This window comes from Echiichthys vipera (genome assembly GCF_963691815.1).
Source record: "Echiichthys vipera genome assembly, chromosome: X".
NCBI lineage: Eukaryota > Metazoa > Chordata > Actinopteri > Perciformes > Trachinidae > Echiichthys > Echiichthys vipera.
Window position 1 is genome coordinate 46,040,168 of NC_139825.1, and position 27,470 is coordinate 46,067,637.

General features: G+C 41.7%; 1 protein-coding gene across 2 annotated transcripts in view; it reads right to left on the bottom strand.

Moving 5' to 3' along the window:
* LOC310965579 (sodium- and chloride-dependent taurine transporter-like) overlaps nucleotides 1–27,470 on the bottom strand; it is a 39,491-nt gene that overhangs the window by 7,725 nt on the left and 4,296 nt on the right. The window contains exons 2-12 of one of the 2 annotated variants that reach the window (XM_083939264.1): nucleotides 18,863–19,092; nucleotides 18,598–18,732; nucleotides 9,575–9,663; nucleotides 8,990–9,135; nucleotides 8,423–8,555; nucleotides 6,771–6,905; nucleotides 6,204–6,307; nucleotides 5,970–6,094; nucleotides 3,113–3,225; nucleotides 1,744–1,881; nucleotides 35–137 (exon numbers count right to left, since the gene is read on the bottom strand). In XM_083939264.1, the coding sequence (XP_083795390.1) occupies nucleotides 35–137; nucleotides 1,744–1,881; nucleotides 3,113–3,225; nucleotides 5,970–6,094; nucleotides 6,204–6,307; nucleotides 6,771–6,905; nucleotides 8,423–8,555; nucleotides 8,990–9,135; nucleotides 9,575–9,663; nucleotides 18,598–18,732; nucleotides 18,863–19,091 (1,450 nt within the window). In that variant the 5' untranslated portion in view covers nucleotide 19,092. The remainder of the gene's footprint in view (nucleotides 1–34; nucleotides 138–1,743; nucleotides 1,882–3,112; nucleotides 3,226–5,969; nucleotides 6,095–6,203; nucleotides 6,308–6,770; nucleotides 6,906–8,422; nucleotides 8,556–8,989; nucleotides 9,136–9,574; nucleotides 9,664–18,597; nucleotides 18,733–18,862; nucleotides 19,093–27,470) is intronic. The other variant, XM_083939265.1, reaches the window with a different exon arrangement.

Genomic DNA, 27,470 nt, shown 5'->3' on the forward strand with positions numbered 1-27,470 from the left:
GTTAGTGTGAATAAGATAGTTGTATTTCACTCACCATAAACCCAGGCAACAGCTATACATTCAAAGAATGCCACCCACAGAAGGCACACACCGCTAGCTGCATAGTAATCAAACAGCTGGAAAACATACATGCCACCCTGCAATGAGACAGATGGACAATCAGGGTTAAATAGACACTTGTGTGGCAATATTTTCATTGCATTATAAATAGAAAAACCTATGCTGTGATTTCTATATTCATGTGCATTATAGTGCATACAGTTTCAGTTTCGTCCTCCTCAATGCACTGAGCTTTAGGAACATTCACTAAAATGCATAAGCTTGTACATTTAACACCTAATTCTTGATGATCATTCAAATGTATAATGGGCAAACGGAGATATTTTAAGACTACACATGAGTTGTGTGAGACCGGGTTTGAGAGGAAGGAGAGGGTGAGGATGGACGAAGAAGATAGTGATGATGATGGGTGGAAGTATGATTATTGTGGAGACAGAATGAGAGAGGAGATTTAATGGAAAGATCTGATACATTATGTGGACAGAAACACTTAACCTACAGATACTTTATCTTGGTGTTTCCTGTTTTAAAGTACGTATTAGAAATTAGCATGTAGCTTAATGGAAATGGAGTATTTTACACAGGGAAGTGTCATACTGACTGCACTGTGTGACCCAGCAGTTCCAGTCAAGATAGTTATCTGGTATTCATGGTTGTTTTTCAAAAATGCTGGCACTTAGCAACCTTTCATTTGAGATGTATGTTCGTGCTCTGTGCATAGAAAGTGCAAGGAATCAGGTATAGGTCTTGGGTTTTATGAAACTTGTAGCAATGATCTATCGTCACATCTGTTCAAGTCAATTTGTCTGGTTTAATGGAGTTTGATGGAGTGTAATACAGGGTAACATTTTCTTGTCACAAATTTCTTTCCAAATTGCAGTCACAGAGGCGGTAGGTGTGGCACAATGTTGGTGGTCTCTCTTGGAGACGTCTCTCATGGACAAACAAACTTGGACGAACAATTTAGGCACTGGATGCCGGTGTCACAAAACAATTATTGACCTAATAGTGCCTTCACTGCAGTCAAAAATTCAAACTTTGAGCCTCAATAAAGCCTCAATAGACCTTTCTCACAGCCAACTTTGCAATGCTATGACAAATTACTTTGTGATTTAGTGTGTGATCTGGAAAGTCAAAAAGTCTACAATCCAAGTCCAAGTCTTGCCACAGGACAGGAGAAGATACATGACAATGATGTGTCTGAATAATTCAAGGTAAAGGAAATGTCAAAGTATGACAATAGGTTGATGAACATGGGTGAAGTAAGTATAAGAAACAAAAAGAGAGAAAAGAGAACAAGGAAGATGGATTATAGAGAAAGAGGCGAAGCATAGGAGAGGACATGATGGAAAGAAGTTGGACTTGATGAGAAAAACAGACACGAGACAGAAATAGAAGAGGAGGGGGAGAAAATAATGGAAAAGCTAAGTCAGGTCTACTGTATATATTAATACCAGAAGAGGGAAAGGAAGTTCAATTCTCATGACTTGACAATATAAATAGCCCGCTGTCATATCCCCGAGGGAATGACACTAATAACTGTCCTAGACTGTTGTTCCTGGTGTATTGAGCTGTGGGCCAGGACCTGAATTGAGGTCAGTTTTTTACTGGATAAGTACTGTAATTGTGAGAGACAAGTCTATCCAAATGGTGCTGTTTCCCCGAATAGCTTGGCCTTGTTACCTTGGTAACCATGGTGAGTCCAAGCAGGTAGCTTATGAAGCAGATGATAGCGATGAAGATCTCTCTGCGGTAACCCTTCCGTAGGAAGGACGGATACAGATCCACCAGTGATGTGATCTGCCCTTCCACTTCCACAAACTACAGGGTGACACAGAGACACAGTGGTGTTATAAAACAGCAAAGGGTGCATTAAAGATCCACTGGTAACATGGGCTGCTTTTTTATACTAACAAACTACTATCTTAATATCTGTTCTCAACCTTTTAGTTTCATTTGGCAAATAAAAGCATCACTGATGTCACATTACAGGCTCTCATGTCTGAATTTGGCTAAAGAAGCTTCACATATATGACTTTTCTATTTAATGTTGTGAAACGCTCGCCGTTTTAAGCACAAGGTTAACGTTGTGAAGTGGAACGACTATGTTAAGTTTAGGAAACCAAACTGATGGGTGAAGTTTAGGGAAAGGTCATGGTTTGGGTTAAAAAGAGGAGGCTGTGTTTGTTTTGGAGGCTAGTCCTTGACGTAGTTACGCACTAAAGTCGTTACATTGGTTAACTTAAAAAAAGTCAATGTCTGGTTTCACACAGGACAGGATCAGGGTCTCCTGAAAGTCATATGTTTGTTTGTTTACCCTTCCATCTACCCCGAACTCCTCCCTTAACAGTCTCTAGGGATCTTCATACTGTCACATGACTTCCTCCAATGCTCATGCTATGAATACTAGGGCCACTAGAAGTCGAAGTAGAAAGTCCCTGAAGTATATATATATATATATATATGAAGAGCTCTTTTCCAAAACGAGATAAAAGCCAAATTTAAAAAAAATGAGTTTGAGCCACTTTGCTGTATACAGAACCTTTTCACTGCTTCATCAGTGTTTCTGCCAAATCTCTATATTTCCTTGTTTAAAATGGTCTCAAGATGCAGTTCCTTTCCAAACCGCGACCAGCGCCAAACCTATTTTTAGCCAGAATGCGATACGTCCTCTCGACCAATCAGAATTCAGTGAGCGTTCTATGCGATCCAACATGGCGGCGCTCTGAAGCGGCAGAGGTTTCTGTTTTGTCCGTCCGTTCAACATGTTCAGACTGAGCCATAAAAACCATTCTGACGAGATACATTGAATATTAACCAAATGTGTGGGTCTGGGTTAAAAAATGTAATTTTCCTGAAAACTATTAAAATGGATTTAAAGCGTTTTGGAAAAGAGCTCCAAACACACATATATATATATATATTTACGCAATGGAAGACATTTTTCTTCTTGTTCGCTAACATACACATTAGCAGACCTCAATCCCTAATGTGCTTTAAGTTCTACTTTGATAATAGCTGTACATGTGTAAGAGTTCATGTTGCTGCTAACCTGACTGTCGAGGCCAAGCAGCAGCAGCATGATGAAGAAGAGGACTGCCCAGACTGTAGGAAAAGGCATCATGGATACAGCCTTTGGGTAGGCAATGAATGCTAATCCGGGACCTGCAGAGGAGGAGGGTGGGGGGTAAGAAAAGAGACAGGGGGTAGGGGGAGGCAACATTAGTATCATGATTACATTCTTCTTTCTTCCTTGTGGGAAGAAAAAAACTCGACAACCCAACAATGGAGATGCAAAACAACATGTGAACCCATGATCAAACCTGGGCTACAATACTGCAAATATATGTGTGTGTGTGTGTGTGTTTGTGTGTGTGTGTTATGTATATTTAACTATTATCTGTAAATAGGTATTACATATATCTAATACAAATCTGTACTTACCTGTTACTTGTAAACATTACTTATCACACTAGCTGTATGCATTTCATACCATTTACAATGACACATTACAAGGAAAACAGAACAATAATAATGAACATGTAGAGTTTAATATGTAATGTAAATAGTTATCTATGTAAATAAGAGTATCGTGTAACTGCATCACTGTGGAAGCAAGTCATGAGAGTAATTGTGAAGAATACTATACATGGATGTGTGGTGAATCGCAACTACTATATGTGCTGTGTGGAGTTAAGTTGACAAAAAGGCTGTAAACATTGCAGCAATTACATGCAATATTGAACCTACTTATGCTTGATTCACCAGCTGAAAGACAATCAACAGCTAGAAAAGTAAATCAGGTATTAGTTTCAGAAATAACACCCACGTCACTCTAGCCATTTTGCATTCTTTACTTTTTTAGCATGATCCTCCTCTCTATGAGATAATACAAAATGGCCGTAGTAAGAGAGCAGCAGATGCAAACTGGGATGTCAAATAAAAAGCAAAGGCCTTTCTTTCCCTGAGGTTTAATTTGAAGTTGATGCTACATTGGGAACTGTAAAACAGGCGTTAAGAAACAAGGAAACAGCCGTATCAGCAAAAACAGCATTGCAGCTGATAGCAAGATAAAGTATGTTCAGTTTTCTTTGCAAGCTATGACAAGGCATCCAACCAAACACCACGTTGACTCAAAAAATAGCACCAACTTCCATTCCCTGAGACGGGAAATGCAAGCAGAACATTGATCGAGTATATTAACTCCCCAATAAACAGTATGATAAACAATTATTTGACTGTACAAAACGTAAAATACTACAACTAAAACCTAGATTTTAAGATATTTTTATCTTTTTATGACAGTCTCTGGGGTCAACAGAAGTCGTAGCATGTGTGCTTTTATTGCACTGTGAAAACAACAACTGTGAATTCAGTCAGCATTATCTTGCATGCTGATAGCATTCATGTACTTGTCATGTACTTTAAAAACAATCAGCCACAGTTAAAGCAGACCTTTGGTGTTCTTAGACTTCCAATAACTATATTCGTAGGTTTAATGGAAACACCTTTTCAGGCTGGAAAATTTACCTCTTCATTAACAACTGAGTTCAATATTCCAAGTTCTAGTTTCTCTGATATACATTTCTATTTCTTGGTAACCCGTGGAGCATCAACCCACTCACCAAACACAATGTTGATATTGGATAAGACAAAATTGTCCAATATTCATATCGACTGGGCTGGCAACATACACAGCGTTTTAAGTTTGCATAATGCCCTAATCTTAATTTGCTTTTGTAAACCTGGATGACCTCTGGGCGACAGATGAAGCCTGTTAGCACTTGACGCTAACACCATCATTGTTCTGTAATCAGCAAAATGGACAAGATTCAAGTTTGTGTCTGATTTGATGTCAAACAAGAAATCTTATGTTTGTAACAGAAGGATGTGAAATCCAGAAAAGAGGAGATTCAACATTTCCAAACAATTCCCAATAGTGGTTCTGAAAAACAGCTTTCAGTTCTCTGTTTGTGTGTTAACTCCTTTCTTTGAGTGCAATCTTGAGTGTATTTTTAAAAGAAAGTGCAAACATTCATCCTTAATCTGCTTTGGGATATGTAAAACAAAACAAAAGCTGCATTTGCAGCTCCATAGAGTGATTGTAAAATATAATAAGGCAACACTATAGGCCCATACTGTAAAACATATACCTTAAGTCCATGTTGGGACTTGCGGCTGCGTGAAAGTTTTTTCGAAAAACCTTTATGTAAGTCTCATGTAATCATGAATGGACGTGTTTCATAAATGTCTTTTGTTTTACTAAATGTTTAGTAGTATGTGTGTAACGTGGACTTCTGGGATTGGGTTATGTGTGTCACTTATTTCATGGCTCTTGGCCTTAAAGTGAATTAGTTATAGAAAAAGAAAAAATAATGTCTAGAAACAACTGATAACCCCATATGCCAATGTGTGACTCAAATAGCTAGGAACCACAACAATGGTGACATCAGTTTGTCAAATGTAGGTAAAAGAGGAACCCCCTTGGGACCTGACCATGTTTAATACAGCAAACTGGCACAAGATGCACACTGCTAGTTGTAAGTGTAAATTCTAGCTTATTTTTTCTAATGTCTCTTAATGTCTCCAACTCTTGCCCTTCAAAAACCCTAACCCTAGGTTCTTATCCATCCAACTTGTTTTAATCTAATGATGCGCCAAAAAAAGACGAGCAAAATGCTTCTCACATTATGCTTTCGTCAAGTAGTGTTTGATTGCGGAAACTTCCATATTCAGATGCCGTCATTTGTCATTGTTCAAGGAATCCATGTAAGACCAAGTTACCATTCAATTCGAAAATAATTCTCTTTTGGGATTCGTTGCTGTTTTTCTTTGTAATTACTGTTATTAAATTTGTTAACCAGGAAGCAGCGCCCACCATCACTGCTGCCTTTATAGAACCCTCGTACCTGACTCTGCCACATCAGCAATGTCCACCCCTTGCTCTTGTGCCATGAAGCCCAGGACGGAAAATATTGCGAAGCCAGACACAAAACTGGTACCACTGTTGAGGGCTCCCAGCAGCAAACAGTCCCTATGTCACACATATGTCATGAGGAGGATTTGTTAATGAACACACAAGGATCCCTTAACTCCCCTCTCTCCCCTGCAGCTAACCCCCTCCCTGAAAACTGATGCCTCACCTGTAGCAGTTGTATTTGTACTTGTTGTAGCTCCCCAAGGATGTCATGGCCCCCAAACAGATGGCATAGGAGAAGAAGATCTGGGTGCCGGCATCAATCCACACCTATCAAGCAAGGGAAGAGATTGGGGAAAAAAGGCTGAGGCCTGCTGATGATGGGAAGCATAGGGCATCAGTGATGCGTAGAAGAGCTAACGGGGCGGGAGTTAAGTCGTGGGTAGTCACGCATAGCTTGAACTATCCAATACGCTATGTCAGAATGCGCCGCTTATCATTCTAGGACTAGGGAAGTCAGGGTCTGTAGAAATCTATTGTAGTATTTCTGTTTTGACTAAACTGTTGTATACCTGAAATTATTGAATGTACTACCTCTTAAGGTAGCATAATTTCTTGTATACTACCAATGGATTCATAGAGGCCACCTTTTTCAATTAAATTTCGGACACTTCATGTGCAGCCAGACTTGTTCAACAGGGAGCAGCTCGCACGGATGTTTGGCTTGAATAAAGTGACTATAACAGGAGCGAGTGATGGGGTTTTCTCACTTAGGCAGCACAGGTGCACCTACCTCTGGGTCCTTCAAACGTGCAAGGTCAGGGTAGAGATAGAACAGGATGCCTGCAGAAGCACCTGGCAGTGTCACACCACGGACCAACAGCACGATGAGCATGACAAATGGGAACGTGGCTGTGATATAGACAACCTGAGGGAGATCACAATACAGAATAGCAAGGTCACACATTATGGAAACACTAAATCCTCAGGGTTATTCTACAGTTGAAGACTTTAGTGAACTTGAGTGTTTGTGAACTTGAGTTTCAGGAATGGTCTGTCTTTGCCACAACATTAATTTAAATTTGTAATTTGATCTAATAGTTAATATATTTGGTGTCATGACGGGATTTTGTTTAACCAATGTGTGAACTCTGGAAGTTGTTTCTGGATTATGACAAGAACAGACCACTGGCTGTCACTTCAATCAATAGCAGTTTATCGGCATCTGTTATTTGCTAAGCGGTGACCACACTTGGCCTTACAGGAGTGACTTTATTACCAGATTTACAACTTGGAGAGACCAGAGAGCATTTATCAGGCCCAACCAATCAATAAATAGCGTTAAGCTTATAAAAAGAGCAGTCTGGGATTGATTGGGCTACCTCTGGTCTCCAGTGGGTTGTTGTTGTTGTTGTTGTTGTTGCTGATGCTGTAAGACCAATTGAACATGCTCTGAAATGTTCCCTTTATGCATTCAACAAAGGTGACATCCAACCTGCAATACTGTGCAAAAAAGTAACCACTGCTGAATTCCCCTGCATGCATTTGGGATCTAAAAGACTGTGTGTGGGGAGGCCGGTGGCACAGTGGTTAGAGCAGTCGTCCCATGTAAAGAGGCTGAAGGTCCTCGAGGCAGCAGCCGCGGGTTTGTCTTCGACTTGCGGCCCTTTGCTGCATGTCTCCCCCTCTTTCTCTCACCCCATTTCCTGTCTGTCATATCTAATAAGGGCTTGAATAAATGCCTGAAGATAATCTTAAAAAAAAAAAAAAGACTGAGTGTACATTTTCAACACATACAACTGTACATTGAAATATGTCCAACCCTTGCTTCCTTTCCCAGTCTTAAAAGTCAGGTATACATTTGAGGAAATGCTGCTGTTAAGCAAGGCATCTCTGGGAGGAAGTATGACAGGAAAGTGTAACCAGATGTTGCCCTAACAGTATCCTATTCTTTCTTTTGAGAACTTCTGCCTCAGAAATGTTTGTTCAACTAAGTCAGTTCTCCACAAAAATCCAGCCTTGTCTGTTAATGAACACAGAACCCTTTGAAACACAGCAGTTATGGCTATTTATAATGTTATTTTTTCATCCATTTCAATCATTTTTGATGTATGGGCTCAAAAAACAATCCATTTGTCTTTTATTAAACAGAGAAAAAAGGGGATTTCAACACATTAAACAGCACAGCATTTGCTGCTTTCTTAGCCCCCCCAGACCTTGTAAATGTGCATTGCCCTGAGCTTAGATTAAACATAGCCCTTATTATTCTCTTGGTAAGACCACAGTGATCAAGTCATATGAGCGTCACCACAGCATCATCATTATAAAACAATGATGTAACTGGACAAGTTAGCTTTTGCAATGTTCTTTAAACTGCAAATCACAACCAGTAGCTTAATAAAAACATTAAGTACAGGACAAACAGGAACATCTTTTTTACAGTACCTTGCCAGTGGACTTGACTCCCTTCCAGATGCAGAAGAAGCAGATGACCCAGACAAGCAGTAAACACAAAGCCAGGTCCCATTTAACAGGACCGATGTCATCTATTCCACTGGTGATACCCAGCACATTACGTCTGCAAAGTTAAAGGAAAGCTCTATAAACGTGTGGATCCATCTGTGCAACTCACTCACAGCACTTATGCAATTATCATGGTATGGTGACAGGAAGCTAGAGCCAATTTCAAGTCAATCGAGTGGGTGGTTCACACAGTGTATGTCAAATGATAAAAACTGATATATGAGCAACTTCCTTTGGACAGTTGAACAGGTTGCCTTTGGTGGGGTCACCAACCACACCAACTCTGTAGTCTTTGGTATTCAGACTTTGAATTTCCAGGTCTAGTTTAGGTCCTTGTAATTAATTTAGTTTAATGTCTACCTTGCCCAACAAAAAGTGAAAGGGTACCATATAATAAAACTGCACCTTAACTAAACATGACACATCATAACATGAAAAGGTTGCATAGTTATGCAACTGAGCATGTATATGTGCTCTTATGTAACTCACTCCCAGAACTCGGTTACAGGGGAGGTGAAGTTGGTGGTGTTGGCAGCCGTCCAAAGGGTTTTGTTCATGCGATGTGTGTCTTCGATGCAGCTATTGGTGTTCCAGGGCTGATTGCACTTGGCCCATGGCAGCTCCGGCTGAAAACACTGAATGCACAAAAAAGAAGGAGTTATATTTGAGGCACAACTTTGGTTTGGGAAATGCTGGCTGGCTTCACAGTATATTTCTTTTTGTCTATGGTAGGTGGTCATGCCCTAAGTGGAATCATTCACTCTAACATGGTCCATGCAAGTACCTGAACACAAATTACAATGCCTAGCCCAGCTGGCAAAACGCATGTTATCATCAACTGTTCATTTCACTGATCCTAAGACTATTTTTTTTACTGTAAAAACCCTACAACACTCTCATTTCAGCTAGTCAGTACGTACAATAGGGGCAATAATAAGAAGTTCCAGAGCCCTGATAAAAATGTCCTTGAGTATTTCTACAGTACAAAGACAAAGTAATTTGTGATTGAAGTTATAGGAAGAAAAAATTCAACTTTTTTTAATGCCATCAAAAGTTAGTTTTTCCCAAACCTACCTGGAACAGGTAGTAGACACCCCAGGCCAGGATGACGATGTAGTAGATATTCAGCAGGGACACAATCACAATGGAGGCGTAACCAATACCTGGAGAGAAGTACAAGGTCAAAGTGATGATACAAGAAGTCGTCAACAGTCCAGTGAAATGGGCAAAAACAACTGAAGGTTGTGTTAGTAACAGAACAATCTGAGAAGCCATCACTGGACACTGTTTGGAACAGGGCAGGCAAAATGCTTGGCAGGTGATCCGTCTATCACCATCTACAGCATTGGTGTCAAACCGATCCAGTAAAGGGCCGTGTGGCTGCAGGTTTTCATTCCAACCAAGCAAGAACACACTTGACTCTACTTACTCAATCACCTGAACTGTCTTCACACAGTTGGTTTGTTGGACCAGGTGTGTTTTTGATTGGTTGCAATGAAAACCTGCAGCCACACGGCCCTTTACTGGATTAGTTTGACACCCATGCTTTACAGTATCATGGGCTAACTCCAATGACTTTTCCAGTTGCTAAATTAGACCCTTGCTGAAGCCAGTCAGGAGAAAAGAGAAAAAAACATTTTTTCCATTGAGAAAAACCTTCAATGCCACTCTTGCTCTTCTTTACAATAAAGAAACCCTCCAGTTCTGATATAACTGATGCTATTGCAGCATTGCAGTCACAATTGTTTTTAAGTCGTCACACACACCTACACAACGCCAGTAGCTGCCATTAGCTCTTCACAGTCCCATGCCCTCATGTGAATGAATGAAGGACATAGTCTTGATGTCCTTCAAAATACCCACAATTTTCAACATATTAAACTCAGTAGTGTTTGTAGAGCATAATTGCGATTGTCCATAATACAGGATGTAACAGTAGTGAGTTCATGATGAAGTAAGTGTCACAATTCATGAAATAAAAAAACATGACATCGATGATGTTTGGTGGATACATTTATGTGTTGATTTTTTTGTCTTCACCATCAATAACTTATGGTTAGTTATGCTGATTTTGTTCTGCTTAATGATGCTGCTATAGGCCTAGTCTGCCGGGGGATAATACTTTTCCTGATACCCTGAGCTTCTCTCCTCTCTGTCTGTAACATTCATGTCTCATCAATGCATTTTACTAATTCAACTTCTTCCCCGGAGTTGTTTGTGCTTTGTCGTCTCGCAGGTCTCTGCTGATGGTGGTGGTGCCTGCTGCCGTGGTCCTGCATGACGATTCCTGCTACTCTTATAATCTATCACGTTAGCTGTGCTTGTTTCTACTATTCTGCTGTATTAATAAGTCATATTCACATTACTATAGATATTATTATAGTTACTGGAAGTGTGTCTGTCTCTGTCTTTGTCTCTGTCTTTGTCTCTCTCTGTCCATCTGTCCGTCTTTTCTCTCTCTCTCTCTCATTCTCTTCCTCTCTCCGGTGCAGACAGATGTGCGTCCTCCACAGAGCTGGGTCTGTCTGACGTTCCTGTCTGTTATAGTGAAGGTTTTCGTTGCCACCGTACTCTACGGGGGAATTGTTGGGTCTCTGTAAATCATAAATAAGTCATAGAGTGTGGTCTTTACCTACTCTGTAAAGTGTCCTGAGATAACTTTTGTTATGATTTGGCACTATAAATAAAATTGAATTGAATTTAATTGAAATTACGCACATTTTTTTGTGTATTTTCATCGAGAAGTTATTATAGGCTTGGATTTAGGCTTCTGTCTTAGCCATTTGTTCCTTCCCTCTATTTCTGCCAGAGCCACGTTTGTTCGAAGACTCTGTCACACTGCAGTGAGAGGTGTCCTGTCTTGTTTTTTTTTCTTGTGAAATTCATGTTTTATTTTGAAAAAAGTAATCCTCCTCTCGTTTCAGGTCACTTGCCCTTCCTCCCGTGTCACCGGTCTGCTGTGTTCCCTGATTACTTGACAATGTTCACCTGTGTCACCCTCCCTCATTTGTATATAGTCCTCGTCTTCTCGTCTTCTTGCCAGAGTATATGGTCTCATCGTGTACCTCCAGCCTTGTCTTGTCACTAAGTATTAACTCTTTTATATTTCTGATTTTTTGAGCACCTATGACGAAGAGTTTTTAGTCAAGTTTGTGTAGCAAGTTTCATTAAGTGCCTTTATTTTTCCTCCTCTTGGAGTGATTTTGATTTAAAGTTTTCATTAGCTCTGTGCAGCATGGGTTTTGTTTGTAACCTTTTGTTCTTTTCCTCCATGTGAGTGACGTCCATTTGTGTAACTTTCGTAGACTATTATTTAATCAGTGTAATTTTTGCCTGTTGTTTTTCCTCCCTCAGGAGCAATTTTCAGTTTATTTCAACTGAACTGTCCAGTTTAAAGCAGGGCAGCGGCTCTGTGTGCAACTACACCATCCGCTTCCACACCGTAGCAGCGGAAAGTGGGTGGGATCACATGCCGCTTTACGATGTGTTTCTGAAGGGGCTCGCTGCCATTATACAGGACCTCCTTGATCCCCTGGATTTAACCGACGACCTAGATGCCCTTATCGCGCTCGCCATCAGGACAGACAACCGGCTCGCCTAGCTCAAGTGACAGAGAGGTTGTCTTAATAATTTACCCGGTGTGTCAGAAATAAAGCCTGCATCAATCGTTCCCTGACTACTTTTGAGTCCTTATTTTGCGTAAAATGAATTGTTTTATACCTCAGGCTAAATTGGACATGAGTATGTAATGATGTCGATCTGATGCAATGGTGCAGCCACTAAAAGAGGCTAAAGAAACTGAATAAGAAAATCTCAAATGTCAGGAGAATCCATGTTAGCATAAATACCCACAGTAAATTTAACCTACTCAAGGTCTACAGCAATCATGTTTTAGTTGTTTTAACCTTCGAGGGTGGCCCTGCATTTCATTTTAGTTTGACGTGTAGGAGACCGATGAACTAAATTTTATAGCCGTCAATACTGGCCTTGAGACAGAGCTGGTGGTAAATCAAGTGTGTGTGTGTGTTCCTGTGTTTCTACTACACAAGGATGTAAATATAAGGAACTGGGAACAGGTGTACGAGTTGGGATTTGGGACAACATTTGTACATGGATTAGGCTTCAGGTTAAAGGTTAAGTAATGATTGTGGTCCTCCTAAGGGTCCTTATGAGTATATAAGTACAACTTACGTGTTTGTGTGTTGTGTATGGTCAGTACACATCGCTGACAGAGGCCAGTCATCCAAATTCATGTCCTTCAATGTCAACGGGCATTTGTGTGTGTGTGTGTGTGCGCGCACTTTGGTCTGTGTGAACTGCCTGCACGGATTTTGTGTTTGTGTGAACTACTTCTCCATCGTATCATGTCCTTTTAATCACTCAGCTAATTAGAAGCTAGCAAGCATTTTCAACACACACATGCGCACATGCACACACACAAGCACATGAACACACTTGCTCGGTCACATGGAACAGTGCTGATCAAACAAACAGATGCGTCCTCCTCCATGATGTAATTTCTTGTGCTCATCTGCTGACCTCGGCTGACCTGCCAGTTTACATTTATAAGCATTTATTTGAACGCACATAGCCAGTGATAAAAATGTATTGAATTTGGAAGAGTAGCGTGTCTTTAGAGGACTCACACTGAAGAAATAATTGCAATACTGTTTAGTGCCAGGGAGCTGCAACTTGGGTCTGTCAGACTTGATTCACATTTGTCATTAACCTCTGACGTATTGTCTTGATTAGATATTAAATCAACAAATCTGTTAAATAATCATCAAATTAAATCAAGTCATAAGTACTACAAAAATTGATAGTAGTGCTATATTAGTAGCTGGGGCCATTCACATATTTGCGTTGGCCACCGTACTTCTCTTACATGCTTGGCAAAAAAGGGAATCTTCACAGCTAGATGCCAGAAAATCCTACATACTGAAACTTTAAGTAATGTCATATTAAGGGCGCACCCACACTGTCCTTCCGCACCGCGCCAAAACCGTTTTTTCGGGTCAAGCCTAGTGCGTTTGACCAGTGTGAGTGCACCCGCTCCGCGCATGACTGCGGCCACCTGGCCGTCCACGGCCCGTTTGGGAGAGGTGGGCTTTTGTAGAGCGCGTTTGCACATGTACGAGCACGACGCCTATGGCGGTTCTGACGTCATTTATGTGCGCCTGTTCGGACGTGCTCGTACAAGTGCGCACGGACATAGAAAATAGAAGGAGGGACCATGCACGGACATTTAAAACAATGGCGGCGAAAGGTTCACGTTGGTGTGATGCGGAGGTGGAGTGTTTACTGCAGATTTGTTTGGATGAAAATATTCAAAAACAGTCGACAAGACGCACAAAAACTCTGAGGTCTATGGAAAGATTTGTAAACAAAGCAACGCATCGCGATGACGTCAATCAATGCGTGTGACGTGTTACGGTGTGATGATGTTTGGACAGCATGAAGCATTTGCGTGAGGCCCAGGTAGTGTGAGTACCAACGGGCCTGGGGGGAGAGAGAGGGGGGGGGACAAGTACCCTAAAGCCCGGGGCCCGGTGCAGAAGGACAGTGTGAGTGCGCCCTAAGACACATTATAATTATTTAGCTGATCAGAAATATGATTTGGGCGCAACGACCAATCGTGTCAGGTTGGAACAGTCTGTTTCAGTTTAGATACATCCTTTTCATATGTATCAGCTGATTAAATGGCTGTCATCACAAGTATACATTTGAGGTAGCAGGTCCTACCCTACCTCCTAATTAGCTCAGTAGGCCATTATGATCTATTGGTAAACTGGATCAGTGCAGGATTGTTCAAATTGACACCTTCAAAATCAGAGATGTGGGCAGCAATTCAGGTGTCTCGATTCTCTTTCTCGTTTCCAGACTGGTATTTCTTTCAGCTTGTGTGTGTGATGTAGTGTTGAGTATCATCTGCATATAAAGTAAATTCATATGCATTTATATTCCATTTCCTTTGCTCTATTCTACTTTAATGGCTACTGCTTAGGGGCGGCTGTGGCTTAGTGGTAGAGTGGGTCGTCCTCCATTCAAGAGATTGGCAGTTCGATCCCCATCTCCCCTTCTTGGGCAAGACACTGAACCCCGAATTGCTCCCCGTGCTGCGCATGGGTGTGTAAATGTGGTGTGAATGATTAGATTAGATGGTTTGTAGAAGTCCACCACCATCAGTGTGAATGTCTGTGTGAATGGGTGAATGTCGCAAGTAGTGTGAAAGCGCCTTGAGTAGTCAGAAGACTAGAAAGGCGCTATATAAGAACAAGTCCATTTACCATTTGCTCCCTGATTTGAAGAGAAAGAAATCACACATTGGTGTAGATTATAGAGTGTGTGTGTGTGTGTGTGTGTGTGTGTGTTTCCTTGTCCAGACATAGACATTTGTGTGCATAAGTATTCTTAACCAGCTGCCTTGTGTGTGTGTGTGTGTGTGTGTGTGTGTGTGTGTGTTTCCTTGTCCAGACATAGACATTTGTGTGCATAAGTATTCTTAACCAGCTGCCTTGTGTGTGTGTGTGTGTGTGTGTGTGTGTCATCATGCAAAATGTGGTTAAACATAAGACAGGTAGAGGGATCTCTCATTTTTCTGTCTCTGCTACCTACCTCTACTCTTTCCCTTCTCTCTTTCCTCGCTTTAATTTATTTTTCCATCCTCTCCTTCTGACCATTCAGTCTCACCCCTTTCATTACTCTTTTCCTCACTTCTCTGTTTGTCTTAATTTCCTTTCTCCTCCCTCTTTTTCCTCTCAGTCTCTCCTCTTTTCCATACACCCTCTGTCACTGCCTTTATTTCTCTCTCCCTTGTTCTCGTGTTTATCAATTCATCTCATAGCTCCTCAGATCTGGCTGCTCTGCTTCTTGTCTGTCTCTCTCTCTCTCGTCATCTTCCTGATGTGTTGCTGCACTGTTGCCGTAGCAACGTATGATTTAGGACACTCTGTACACCGTCTCGGGTGTGTGAGTGTGTGTGTTTCTGCGTGTGTGAGAGACGGCGGGGAGATAATGTGTCTGAAAGGAAGAACAAACGCCTATATATGTGAAAGTGAGAGTAGCAGCATATGTAAATAATTAAAATGAACATAATAATTTAAAAAAAAGGTAACGATGATATAATTACTGAACTAAATTTACGACTATGAGGTAGATAGAAAAATCCCTACTGACAGGAAAGACCTTAACCTTAATCAGCTGCAAACAGGGAGAGGGGGAGGTGAGAAGAAATGATGAGGGAAATGATAAAGCTTAAGAGGGAAGAGAGGAAAGGAAAGGAAGGAAACATGATGGAAGAATTAAGAAAAATAGAGACAACAAAAAAAAAACAAACACATCTCACTCTGACACCTGAAGTAAAATCTAGGAATACATCTAAGAACGCCAAATGTGCGCGAGACGATTTTCCCAGGAGAGGAGGTGAGAGCTCGGGAAGGTTAAAGCAGAATAGAGGCCTCAGTGTGTTGGTGTACCAGCGCAGGCCTGGTTGCCTGGTAACAGTTGTAGGGTAAAGTCTCAGCCGTCTGATTGGCGGGAGTCTGGTGTGACTCAGCCTTATGTTGCACAGCCATTCCTCTGTGAAAAACAACAGAGGTCTGGAAAAATTTAAAGCCAGTAGTCGGGCAGGAAAGGGCTGTGCTGTGTGCTCATTGGTCTTCAGAGAGATGCCATGAGGGTGGGGCAGTGGGTGGAGATATAGTCAGAGCTAAAGGGCAGAGCTCACTCAAAAGACCACAACTGGTTCAACTAGGGCCAGTATGATGACATATAATGTCAAAATTATAGAAGAAGTGTCCATCATATATATTTTTCTATATCTTTTTTAAATTATTATGCCAAAAAAACAGCAACCGAACTGCGTTAAAGGTGCAGAATCTTTAATAAAGGCTATATTTTAAACAAAAATAATAAACCCATAGGGCATTTTGAGGAGCACAGAATGAACTTATTGCTTTTACATGAAAAAATATATATTTAGTCTGAAATAATATTTAAAAAAAAGTTTTGACGGGTTTGAGAATGTCTTTCTGTCATATTCTATTAACATGTTACCAGCCAATATTAGCCGGTGTTGCGGGTTGTCTGTTGTCCGGCGCAGCTACAGTAGTGCTTAGTGAAATGGAGTTTGCCAATCCTGCGGCTGCTTCCGAGCCTCAGCAAAAGAGGGCGTTATTTGTCCCAGCAGCTGAGTGACCGGAGACGGGCAAAAACCAGGGTCAATAAAGGCCAAGCATTCACTCGATGGACTGAGATAAAGGAGTTCAACAACATTAAAATGGCTAGGTTTCTCTTTGATCTGTAAGCCAACTTTCATGTGTACTTAGCTGTAACTGCTAACCACAAAGGCTAATGGTTAATTTAGTCAAACTCCTCTGCAATACTTGTTTTTATGGTGCGATTTGCTGGAGGGGATGGGTTCAAACAAGGCTCTACAGTGTGTCTCCAGACCTGGCAACAAGACTGGTTGATTTTTTTAATGTTGCCGCGACTACGATCTTGAGAAACTACATGGCAGTGTTCTGCTCATTCTCCATATTCAACCTTTAAGCTTTACTATGTGGTTATTTCATATGTCTTACATTTTGTTTATTGGATTACCAGAAAACATGCAATAAAGTTGTGTTCATATCACCCAGTACTAAGTTCAGTCAACTATTAAACTATGTTGGCTGTATTTGTGTGAAGTAGGGGTGGAAAGTTTTTTTTAAAAATCCGTCCTGTTCGGTACGCATGTCACGGTTCGGGACACGTGTCTACCGCCCGGTTTATGAGGTGCTACGTAGCGTAAGTCTGAGCACTGTCCTCCGTCTCACCGCGTCAAATCCAGGCACGCTGGGAAACTTGCTCCATGCGCGCGGCCACAATGCTACGCACGGTCCCGCTACGCTCTTCTTCGTGGGTTTCTGACTCGCTAAGCTTCGCTTTGTTTGTTCATTTCTGTCGGGTCAAATCTGTGGTAAAATCACCACATCTATGTCTCTTTCTACTGTGAAAAAAGAAAAGTTGACACAGAAAACCACCAGTTCACCAGAGAATGGACAGAGAAGTTTCTGTCACTGTGAAGCCTGTGTTCATGCAACAAGGATTGTTTTTGACAAGCTTGTTGCACTTTGAGGTAATGACCATTATTTGATGGTCTGTTTGATGGGCTGAGGATCTCGTCTCTGCTTTTTGCAGATGATGTGGTCCTGATGGCATCGTCGGTCAGTGACCTTCAGCACTTACTGTATCGGTTTGCAGCCAAGTGTGAAACTGCTGGGATGAGGATCAGCACCTCTTAGTCTGAAGCCGTTGCTCTCAGCAGGAAACCGGTGGATTGCTTATTCCAGGTAGGGAATGAGTCCTTACCCCAAGTGAAAGAGTTCAAGTACCTCAGGATCTTGTTCAGGAGTGAGGGGACGATGGAGCGTGAGTTTGGTTTGGTCACCATTGTGACGAAAAGAGAGCTGAGCTGGAAGACAATGCTCTCGATCTACCGGTCAATCTTCGATCCTACCCTCACCTATGGTCATGAAAGCTGGGTCATGACCAAAAGAACGAGGTTGTGGGTACAAGCGGTCGAAATGGGTTTTCTCAGGAGTCTGTCTTAGAGATAGGGTGAGGAGTTTAGCCATCCGTGAGGAACTCGGAGTAGAGCCTTTGCTTTGAAAGGAGCCAGTTGAGGTGGTCCAGGCATCTAGTAAAGATGCCCCCTGGGCGCCTCCCTAGGGAGGTGTTCCAGGCACGTCCAGCTGGGAGGAGGCCTCGGGGAAGACCCAGGACCAGGTGGAGAGATTATATCTCCACACTGGCCTGGGAACGCCTCAGGATCCCCCAGTTAGAGCTGGTTAATGTTGCCTGGGAAAGGGAAGTTTGGGTTCCCCTGATAGAGCTGCTGCCCCCGGGACCCGACCCCGGATAAGCAGTTGAAGATGATTGATGAGTGAGTGATCTTTACATCTATTTTAATATGTATGTAATGTAATATGTATTATATGACTAGATTATAACTATGGTGGTGCCAAAATGGCAAATTCTTAAAAGACCTCCAAAGCTCTGAGCAGAGCAAAAGCCTTGTGCTATCCAGTGCTATTTATTGGTGAGGGGCTACATACCAGTAAAGATGGGGCAGAGCTTCTCCCAGCAGGTGATGCCACCCTCAGAGGTGAACTGACCCAGGGCGACCTCCAGGAAGAAGACTGGCAGACCTCCGCCAAACAGGAAAATGAAGTAGGGGATGAGAAATGCACCTGGGTGTAGGGAAAACATTATCAGCATGAATTCAAAAGAGGGCCGATGTGGGAAAGCAGAGCATGTTTGATAAGCAAACCTTCTCTATACTTTATGTAAATAAATCACTGAGATATTTTAATGCCTTACCTCCACCATTCTTATAGCAGAGGTACGGGAAACGCCAGACGTTCCCTAAACCAACAAAGCCACCAGCCACAGACAGAACAAAGTCCAACTTGCTGGCCCACTTCTCCCGCTGGGGGGGTTTCCCCTCTGCCTCATCTTCAGGCCGGGTGCCAGGGCTTTTACCAGGAGATGGCTTCAGAGTGTCCTTATGGAAGTCCTTCAGGCACTGAAGTTTCTCTTTTTGAGCCATTCTGTAGAAACAGGAGATAGATATTTTTAATAAACATATATATATATATATATATGATTTGAATACTGCCATCAATACACAAAAATCTAAACAGATTTTCAAGTTTTAAAAAGCCTGTGAATATTCTCTTTTGTCCAGGTCGTCGTTATCCTCAAAGCAATTTCAATCAAAAGCAACTGGACTTGGTTATTCCCTAGACAAATAACCAAGTCCAGGTGCTTTTGACTGAAATTACTTTGATGACAGATTTTGAAAAGAACCCTGTGACGGTGGCTGGCTACCTGCCGTAATGGCTGGTTGACCAACACAAGAGCCACAACCCAAGATTTTCCAGCATTTGACGGATGATTGATGGGAGCAATAGTTTCTTAGTCTGTGTTAACCAACTGAAATCAACTGTGATTGAATACTTTTAAACATGCTGGAAGACAAGGGGGAAAACTAGATGGTGTTCCAAGCTGTAATCAGTGGTGATTGTTCTAAGACTGCAAGGGAAAATATGGTGAATCCCGTGGTAAAATAGTTACTGCTGTGTGTACATTTCATTGACTTAATACGCGCTAGAAAGCCTTTATCTTTTGTTTAGAATCAGCTACTTATCACATGTATCCAGTTCAACTACTTTTCATTCAGCCACAGCCCTTTACAGAGTCCCACGCTCAGCTTCTACTGACTTTAATGGGGAAGCGTAGAGCGAGTTGTTCCACTGCAACAAAACTAGACGGATCATTGGATAAATGCTGGGCTTTGTCCCGCCCATTGGACGCTCAGCATCTCTGCGGGTCTGTGGGAGAGTGGGCTGGCCCGGATGCTAGGCTTCTGCATGATGATTGGATGAGCTGTCTGAGGTGGAATCCTTTTTTGATTGACAGCTAAATGAGCGAATCAGCGATCTTGAAGAATAAACATCTTCAACAACATTCTTCAAGTTTTTCATTCCTTTGTTCTGAACTGATCCGCAGACTTGACAGATCCCCAGCAACTTTGGCTTTGTTCAAAACGACTAGCGATGTGTATGGAGACTCTGTTCTGTCACTCTGCGGTTTCATTCCTCAACAAGCAGGGGCAGCGCCGGAGCTTCTCCCCCCGTCATGATCACTCACACTCACGGTCACACTTTACAGTAGCCTGGCGCAGCAGCTCCAGCTGGGCCAAGGCCGTTTAAGCAGCCTAGCTCTGCTGGCCATTGAGAGGACACTGGTCAAGTCCCTGGAAAGGACGCCTTGTTGGTACGACAAGGTCACAGATCCTTTTCTTGAAAAGGAACGAAGGGTAGAATTTACATATAAATACACATTCATGATGTAGGCCGGAAAAATGAGCTTTCCCTCCTTGAAAGACCAGCAACCGCCACCAGCTGTAATAGATGTTCTTTGAAACAATAATGGCTAAGAACGTAAGAAAATATGGCCTTTATACCTGTACAGTTTAGAGTTATTTACATTTTTATTTGGCTTTTACTTTCTACTCATACTCCGCTGACACCTAGTTCAGAGGTAATGGAGGTTAGGATAGAGTTTTAACTGTATTTAAATATATATATATATATATAAAAAATTGTTAGTTGTACTGGGAATCAAACTTGTAGTCTCATAGTTAAAAGAGCAATATCCCTTTCCAAATATAAGTTAATTACACCAACAATATGTCTTGACCAGTCAACTGATGTGGCAGTAGAGTGCATTGAATTGAATTGAATTGGTCTGGTCTGAGGAGGCTTATGCGACACTGCAGGGCTGCTTAAAAGTGACTGACTGGCCTTCACTTTGTGAGACGCTTGGGGAGGACATTGATGGGCTCACTGAGTGCATCACAGACTACATTAATTTTTGTCCCATCTCGGACTGTAACATGCTATGCCAACAACAAACCCTGGATCACCAAGGACATTAAGGCCATCCTGAATGAAAAGAAGAAAGTCTTCAGAGATGGAAACCGTGATGAGGTGAGGAGAGTCCAAGGGGTAATCAGACTTAAAATGAGGAAGGCTAAACGCAATTACAGGAGAAAGCTGGAGAACAATCTCCAGCGAAACAACATGAGGGACGTGTGGAGTGTCATGAGAACCATCACCGGGTTCCAGAAGACTGGTAGCATGAGGTTGGAGGCCTGTGTGGACCAGGCAAACAAACTGAACTTATTTTTTAATAGGTTTGATACAACGGCCCATCCCCCACAGGACTCTGCTGCTGGCTGCCCTTCAAAGACTGCCACTATACCTCCCCCTACTCCTCCTCCTTACATAGCCCTTACCTTCTGCTCACCACCTCACTTCACACCTACCTACTGCTGACAAGACTCCACCCTGGCAAAGATGCAGGCACCCTGTATTTCCAAGGGTTCTTAAAGCCTGTGCCCCTCTGCTTTGTGGAGCAATGAGTCAAGTCTTCAGCCTGAGCCTGCACCTCCAGAGTCCCTGTGCTGTGGAAGACGTCCTTCTTCGTGTCTGTGCCAAAGAGGCAGCGTCCCAGTGGCCCTCAGGAATAAAGACCCTGATGTCCCACATCATGAAGACCATGGAGACCAAGAAACTGTCTTCTCTCCCTTTCTCTTCACACTCTTCACCTCAGACTTAAACTATTGCACTCCTGCCACCTTCAGAGGTTTTCTGATGACTCAGCAATAGTTGGCTGCATTGGAAAGGGGGATGAAAGTGAATACAGGACTGTTGTGGGCAACTTGTCACTTGAAGTGAGCTAAGTGGATCTCAGGAGGATGAAAAAACACCTGCGACCCCTGTCTCCATCCAGGGGGTCCCTGTGGACACTGTAGAGGAGTATAAATACCTGGGGGTTTACTTCAATGATAAGTTGAACTGGACTAGAAACGCAGAGGCTGTCTACAAAAAGGGTCAAAGTCGACTCTTCTTCCTGAGGAGGCTGAGGTCCTTTAGCATCTGCCCGACGATGCTGAGGATGTTTTATGAGTCTGTTTCCAGTGAGATCTACTTCACTGTCACATGCTGGGGCAGTGGGCTGAAGGTCGCAGACACCAACAGACTGAACAAACTGATCAGGAGGGCTGGTGATGTCGTAGGGGAGGAGCTGCACACCCTGACGACTGTGGCAGAGAGGAGGATGCTGTCCAGGCTCCGGTCTATCTTGGACAATGTCTCCCACCCTCTCTGCGACACACTGGCCCAGCAGAGGAGCACCTTCAGCAGAAGACTCCTCGCACCCAGATGCACCACAGAGCGCCACAGGAAATATTTCCTGCCTGTGGTCTTTAAACTATACAACACATCCCTTGGAGAGCCTGTCACCTATATATATATATATATATATATATATATATATATATATATATATATATATATATATATATATATATGTTTTTATTGAATCCTATTACTTTTAAAATAGTGTGAATTGTGACCCAGAAGGTTTAATCTGCTTTGGTATCACTGCGCGAGCATTTTATTGCCGCCAGCAGGAGGCAGTGTGGCGCTGTGTTACTACCTCCAGGACTCTCTATGCAGCGGCCATTTTGTTTCCTCATTACGCTGAGGGAAGCTGCACCGAACAGAAGCACTCCTCTCCAGTCTCATAATTTCTTCTGTTTAATAATTAGTAATTAGTATGTGTATACTAATATGTTTGGTGAATATGCAGAGAAAATGTGTTTCTTCTATTTGGCGCGAACGGGTAAAAATGGCGTCTGTGGTAAACTCTTTTCTGATTGTCACTTAGTGGAGTTCAGAGTATCCACGACTGACCCACGAATGACAAGTGATGTCAGTAATGTGTGCCGTGGACCATAAAAAAAGATAACAGTTGAGTCGCAGTGTTTTTACGCTAGGTTTTCACTGAGGTTTGCGTGAGTTTTTCTTTGTGTATAACCACTTTAACTACGGACTGAGGTGAATAAAAGTTGCCAAATGGAGAAACAACGTCATGGCTGCTTGAGGATGCTGCACCGAACAGAAGCACTCGTCTCCAGTCTCATCATTTCTCCTGTTTATGTGGACAGGTACTCAGTTTTGGATCTGTTACGCTAGCAGTCCATGAAGTTAGATATCCCAGATGTCAAATACACACTACCAGTCAAAATATGGTGTCATAGTATGAGTTTAGCACGGGTTCAAATAGCCAAATCCATTTTGTTTTTTTATTAAGAGATTACCAAGAACTTTACCAAGTCATTCAGAGTCACCCAGTGCTCTCAGTTTTGTCGTGGATGTTAATTTTGAATGTACCTGCCCTAAAGGAGAGCTATAGCCATCAAAGCCAAAACAAACATTACAATGTCAAAACAATGGTTTAAGCTTATATAGAGGAGAAATTACACAACCCATGATCTTCTTCTCCCTCCCAAAGTCAATAAAACTATTAAATGTGACTGTGATTGGTCAAAATGTTTAAGCAATGTGAACAAGGCCACAGTGACACAACCAGAGCAGTAAATTTCCACCAGACAATGGCCGTGAGAGAGGGAGAGTCAGAGGGAAAGACAGACATACTTAGTAGTCAGCAGATGTCTGTCATTGTGGAAAACGTCATGTATTTGTGTTTCTCTATCTGCCAGACTGCTGTACCATCAGCTTCCTTCTCTTTATCGCTCTCATTTAATCACTTTTTCTAACTGACTTTCTGCAAAATATTTACACAGTACAGGCTCAAGGACAAGACCGCATTTTAGATAAATCCCTATGGCTTTGTCTGTTGCTGCCTATTGACACACATTTTTTATTCCCCCAATTTCAGGATTTTTCAAAGGACAGAGCGATGAAATTCATCATTAGCATGACACACTTGTCAGTGAGAAAGTATTAACAGTAAAGTCTGCTTGTATAGATCTGCATAGAGATAATGGAGAGAGCCCTTGCATACAGAAAGTTTCAACAGTCTAACCCACGTGTTTGTATATCTATACGATAGTGCATCTATGTAACTCTCAAGCTAGTTAATGATTTCACTAACACACATTTATCTTCATGACTTACTTCCTACGCAGTTAATTAGTAACACTGAGGACATTGGGACAGTGAAAGCACTTGTGTTGAACTCTGTTTGAGAATATTCAGAAATGTCCTTTAAATGCACACAAACACAAAGTGTAACATCACATTTTTGGGACTGTTTCATTGTGTTTCATTTCACGGTGACTGGCTAATAAACTGGTACACAGGTCCTGCATTGGTTACTATCAGACACTAAGCTGCTTGTGTGTGTGTGTATATACATACATTTAGTTTTTCCTGCTTGGAAAGACAGTCGACTCCATTATGTCTGTGACAAACTGTTAACATTGTTATGTCTATGTTATAAATTAATTTCCCCCGGGGATTAGTAAAGTATTTCTGGTTCTGATGGCCATAAGTGATAGCACGATTACTTCCAGTATAGTAGTGTACTTGCATATGCTCTTTGACTACGGAGATAATGGGATAACTGAGAATGTGTCTATAAAACTGATGGTGAATCAATTATACTTTCATATAAGAATCAGTTTTAGGCACAAAATGTGTTTTGCTCATTTAAAAAGAGGTAATCTGACTCTAAGTGGGCTCCCTTGCTGTTACTGTATCATGATTTATGGCTGTATTGTAGTTAAACAGCCTCGTTTAGGTTCCTTTAAAGTGTGTCGTACTGGATTGACACCACAATACAGTTGGCAAATAAATGAGTCTAAACAACAAAAGCGCTCTGACCCTCGGTGGTAACACAAAAAAGAATGAAAAGTAGAGGACCCGCAATTGAGCCTTGTGGCACTCCATGGACGCATTAACTCACCTGTATAACAGCTACATCTGAAAGAATAGGTGAAATATATCATATGAGACTTTGACAAGCTTGCGTACATAGGGCACAATACCATGTAACAACTTTCTTGTTTTCCCCATCTCTATTCTTAAAGTATCTAAAAAGGACATCAAATAAAGCAAACTCTTATATTTGTATTTTAAAAAGTTAATCGCCAAGACTCTCCAAGCATCTACAACACAAAACAATATTTTTTTTGCTGAACAAGAGTAAAAAGAAAGGGGACATATAGAGGAGTAGTGTGATAGTTAATGAGATCCACAATCAATATGAATGCACATTAATGTCATTTATTGTAAAAGTTATGTGTGTTAATATAAGTAGGGACAGTTTGTTTAGCTATATTCTGTTTCTGCATCCCCCTTCAACCTTGTGGAGTTCATAAAAAGCTTTTACAATTGTGGAAGATATATCTCCAGTGGTGCTTTAAAACATTAAAATCCTCTGTTGTACAAGAAGAGATTCTTTTTGTTTTATTAATTGTTTTTGAAAATGCAAATGCAGTTCTTACAAGCACCACTGTTCCCCACAGTAACACTCACTAACTTCCTCTCAACACTTACTCAATACACCATCATGGGTGCTAGAGGGTAAAGCATAATGCTGATATGTGTATATAATCTAACATCTTGTTTGATGGTGTTTACAGCTAAAACAAACTAGACACAGGGCTACTACGGTTCTTGTCTTATAAAATGTAAAAACTGGGCAATGTGGTTGCACTTTCTTTTGCTCATGAGCATGACCAAAATAATTAGATCATGGATATAAGCGGCTGAAAGTTGTAATATTCGCAGTGACGCTGAGCTTACCATTAGAGATAAAGCTCAGATATCTGGGAAAGAACATGTGCTCCTTTGCATTTAAAGGAATCAGCTGAGGGATGTGGTACCAGCATTCAAATCAGATGCGTCATGGACGTTTCCCTGTGGAGGTGTTCTACGCCATGGGTGTCAAAGTCAAGGCCCGCGGGCCAGATCCGGCCTGCGAATGAATGATCTTGGCCCCCGGAATAATATTTGATTAGTATTAGATCCGGCCCGCACGCCACAGCGGCCTGCTGGTGTTTTTCACCAACGCACCAAAACTACATTACCCACAATGCAACGGTAGCCCGCGAACTTACTGCAGCGCCGCAAGTGGGCTGCCTCGGCTTCCTTATTCATCAGCATTTAGGGCAGATGTCAACTTTCACTTGAAATTACTGACAGAGTCGTACAAAAATGTGATTATTAATTTAATTATTAAATAAAATACGATACACTGTGTTAGGTCTTGGTTCAATAGGTCATATGCATCATTTTAATATGTTTTAATAAACATTGAACCAGTCCGGCCCTCGGCTTGTAGCAGATTTGTTTTTTTGGCCCTATGATGTGTTTGACTTTGACATCCCTGTTCTACGCCATCCAACTGGGTGAAAACTCTACATTGACACTCTATCAGAAGATCCAAAGTTAGAGATGGCTTAAGTTTATTGTCTGACGAGGAATTCGCAGAGCCACATTTCGAGGAAAGACAGTTGAAGAAAATTCTCAAATGACAGCAGTGATACATAAGCAGGAAATGTCGCTGTTGCGCTGTTGCCTACAAAATGAGAGAGAGCGAGACTGGCTGTGGGAATAGTAATGAATGGGAACGATTGAAAGTTCAGGCCAAAAGCTTGGTGTAAAACATAGAGACTCATTGTCATCTTATTGGTTCGTGTGTGTGTGTGTGTAATGCTGGCTGGAGTCTCTACATGAGTACACACACACACACACACACACACTCTTACCATTTACATAACACTCTCCTATTTTAAGACCATGTACATTTCCACTGGGCTGACCACTTATTAAATCCACTCCTCTCCTTCCTTTCTCCCTCTCCCATCTTGGCTCCACATTTCTTTTACTCCTTATCCTCTTTTCCAATCTCCTCCTTTTCCTTTGTTTTGATCACATGTAAAGATGCAGACAGGGGCTACTAAAAAGATAGTGACAAAGAAAAATGAGTCAGGCAGATAAAGACAAAAATAGATGTGACAGATAGCCTGCAAGAATGAGTGTGCATTTGAAAAGATAGATGCACAGAGAGTGATAACAGGAAGTGTAATATGTTATAAGGAAACAGAGAGGTGCAAACATTCCAGACTTACCTAACTAAAGTTAACATCACAGTTGATTCTTAGTTGAAAGAAAAAGTGCATTCTTGGCATTAAGGTCAATGGGTTTCAGTGCTGTTTACACACACAGCCAACGTCTATCTCCTTATCACACACTCCAGGACTTCAACTAAAATGTGTATCTACACCGTGACTTGGCATTCATGAAATTATCTGAAGCCAACAGAGTATGTTTGCCATCAGTGTTCAAAATTTTCCAAAGAATTATCCGGGTTATTTAGGTTGTTCAGAGGAGGTTTGCCCTGAAAGAGACCCATCTCTTATCTTCAGTGAGTCAGTTTAGTACTAAGCTGAATTGCTTCTATCATGAATTACATGCTGCTCCTGCAAGAATGTGTTCCCTTTTATCATTTTAGCCCTGGATAATTGTCATAGCAGATATGTGGGGAGTGCTGCTGCTAGTAAGTCTGAAGTATGACATCCTTAAAAAAAAACCTGTTAATTTGACCA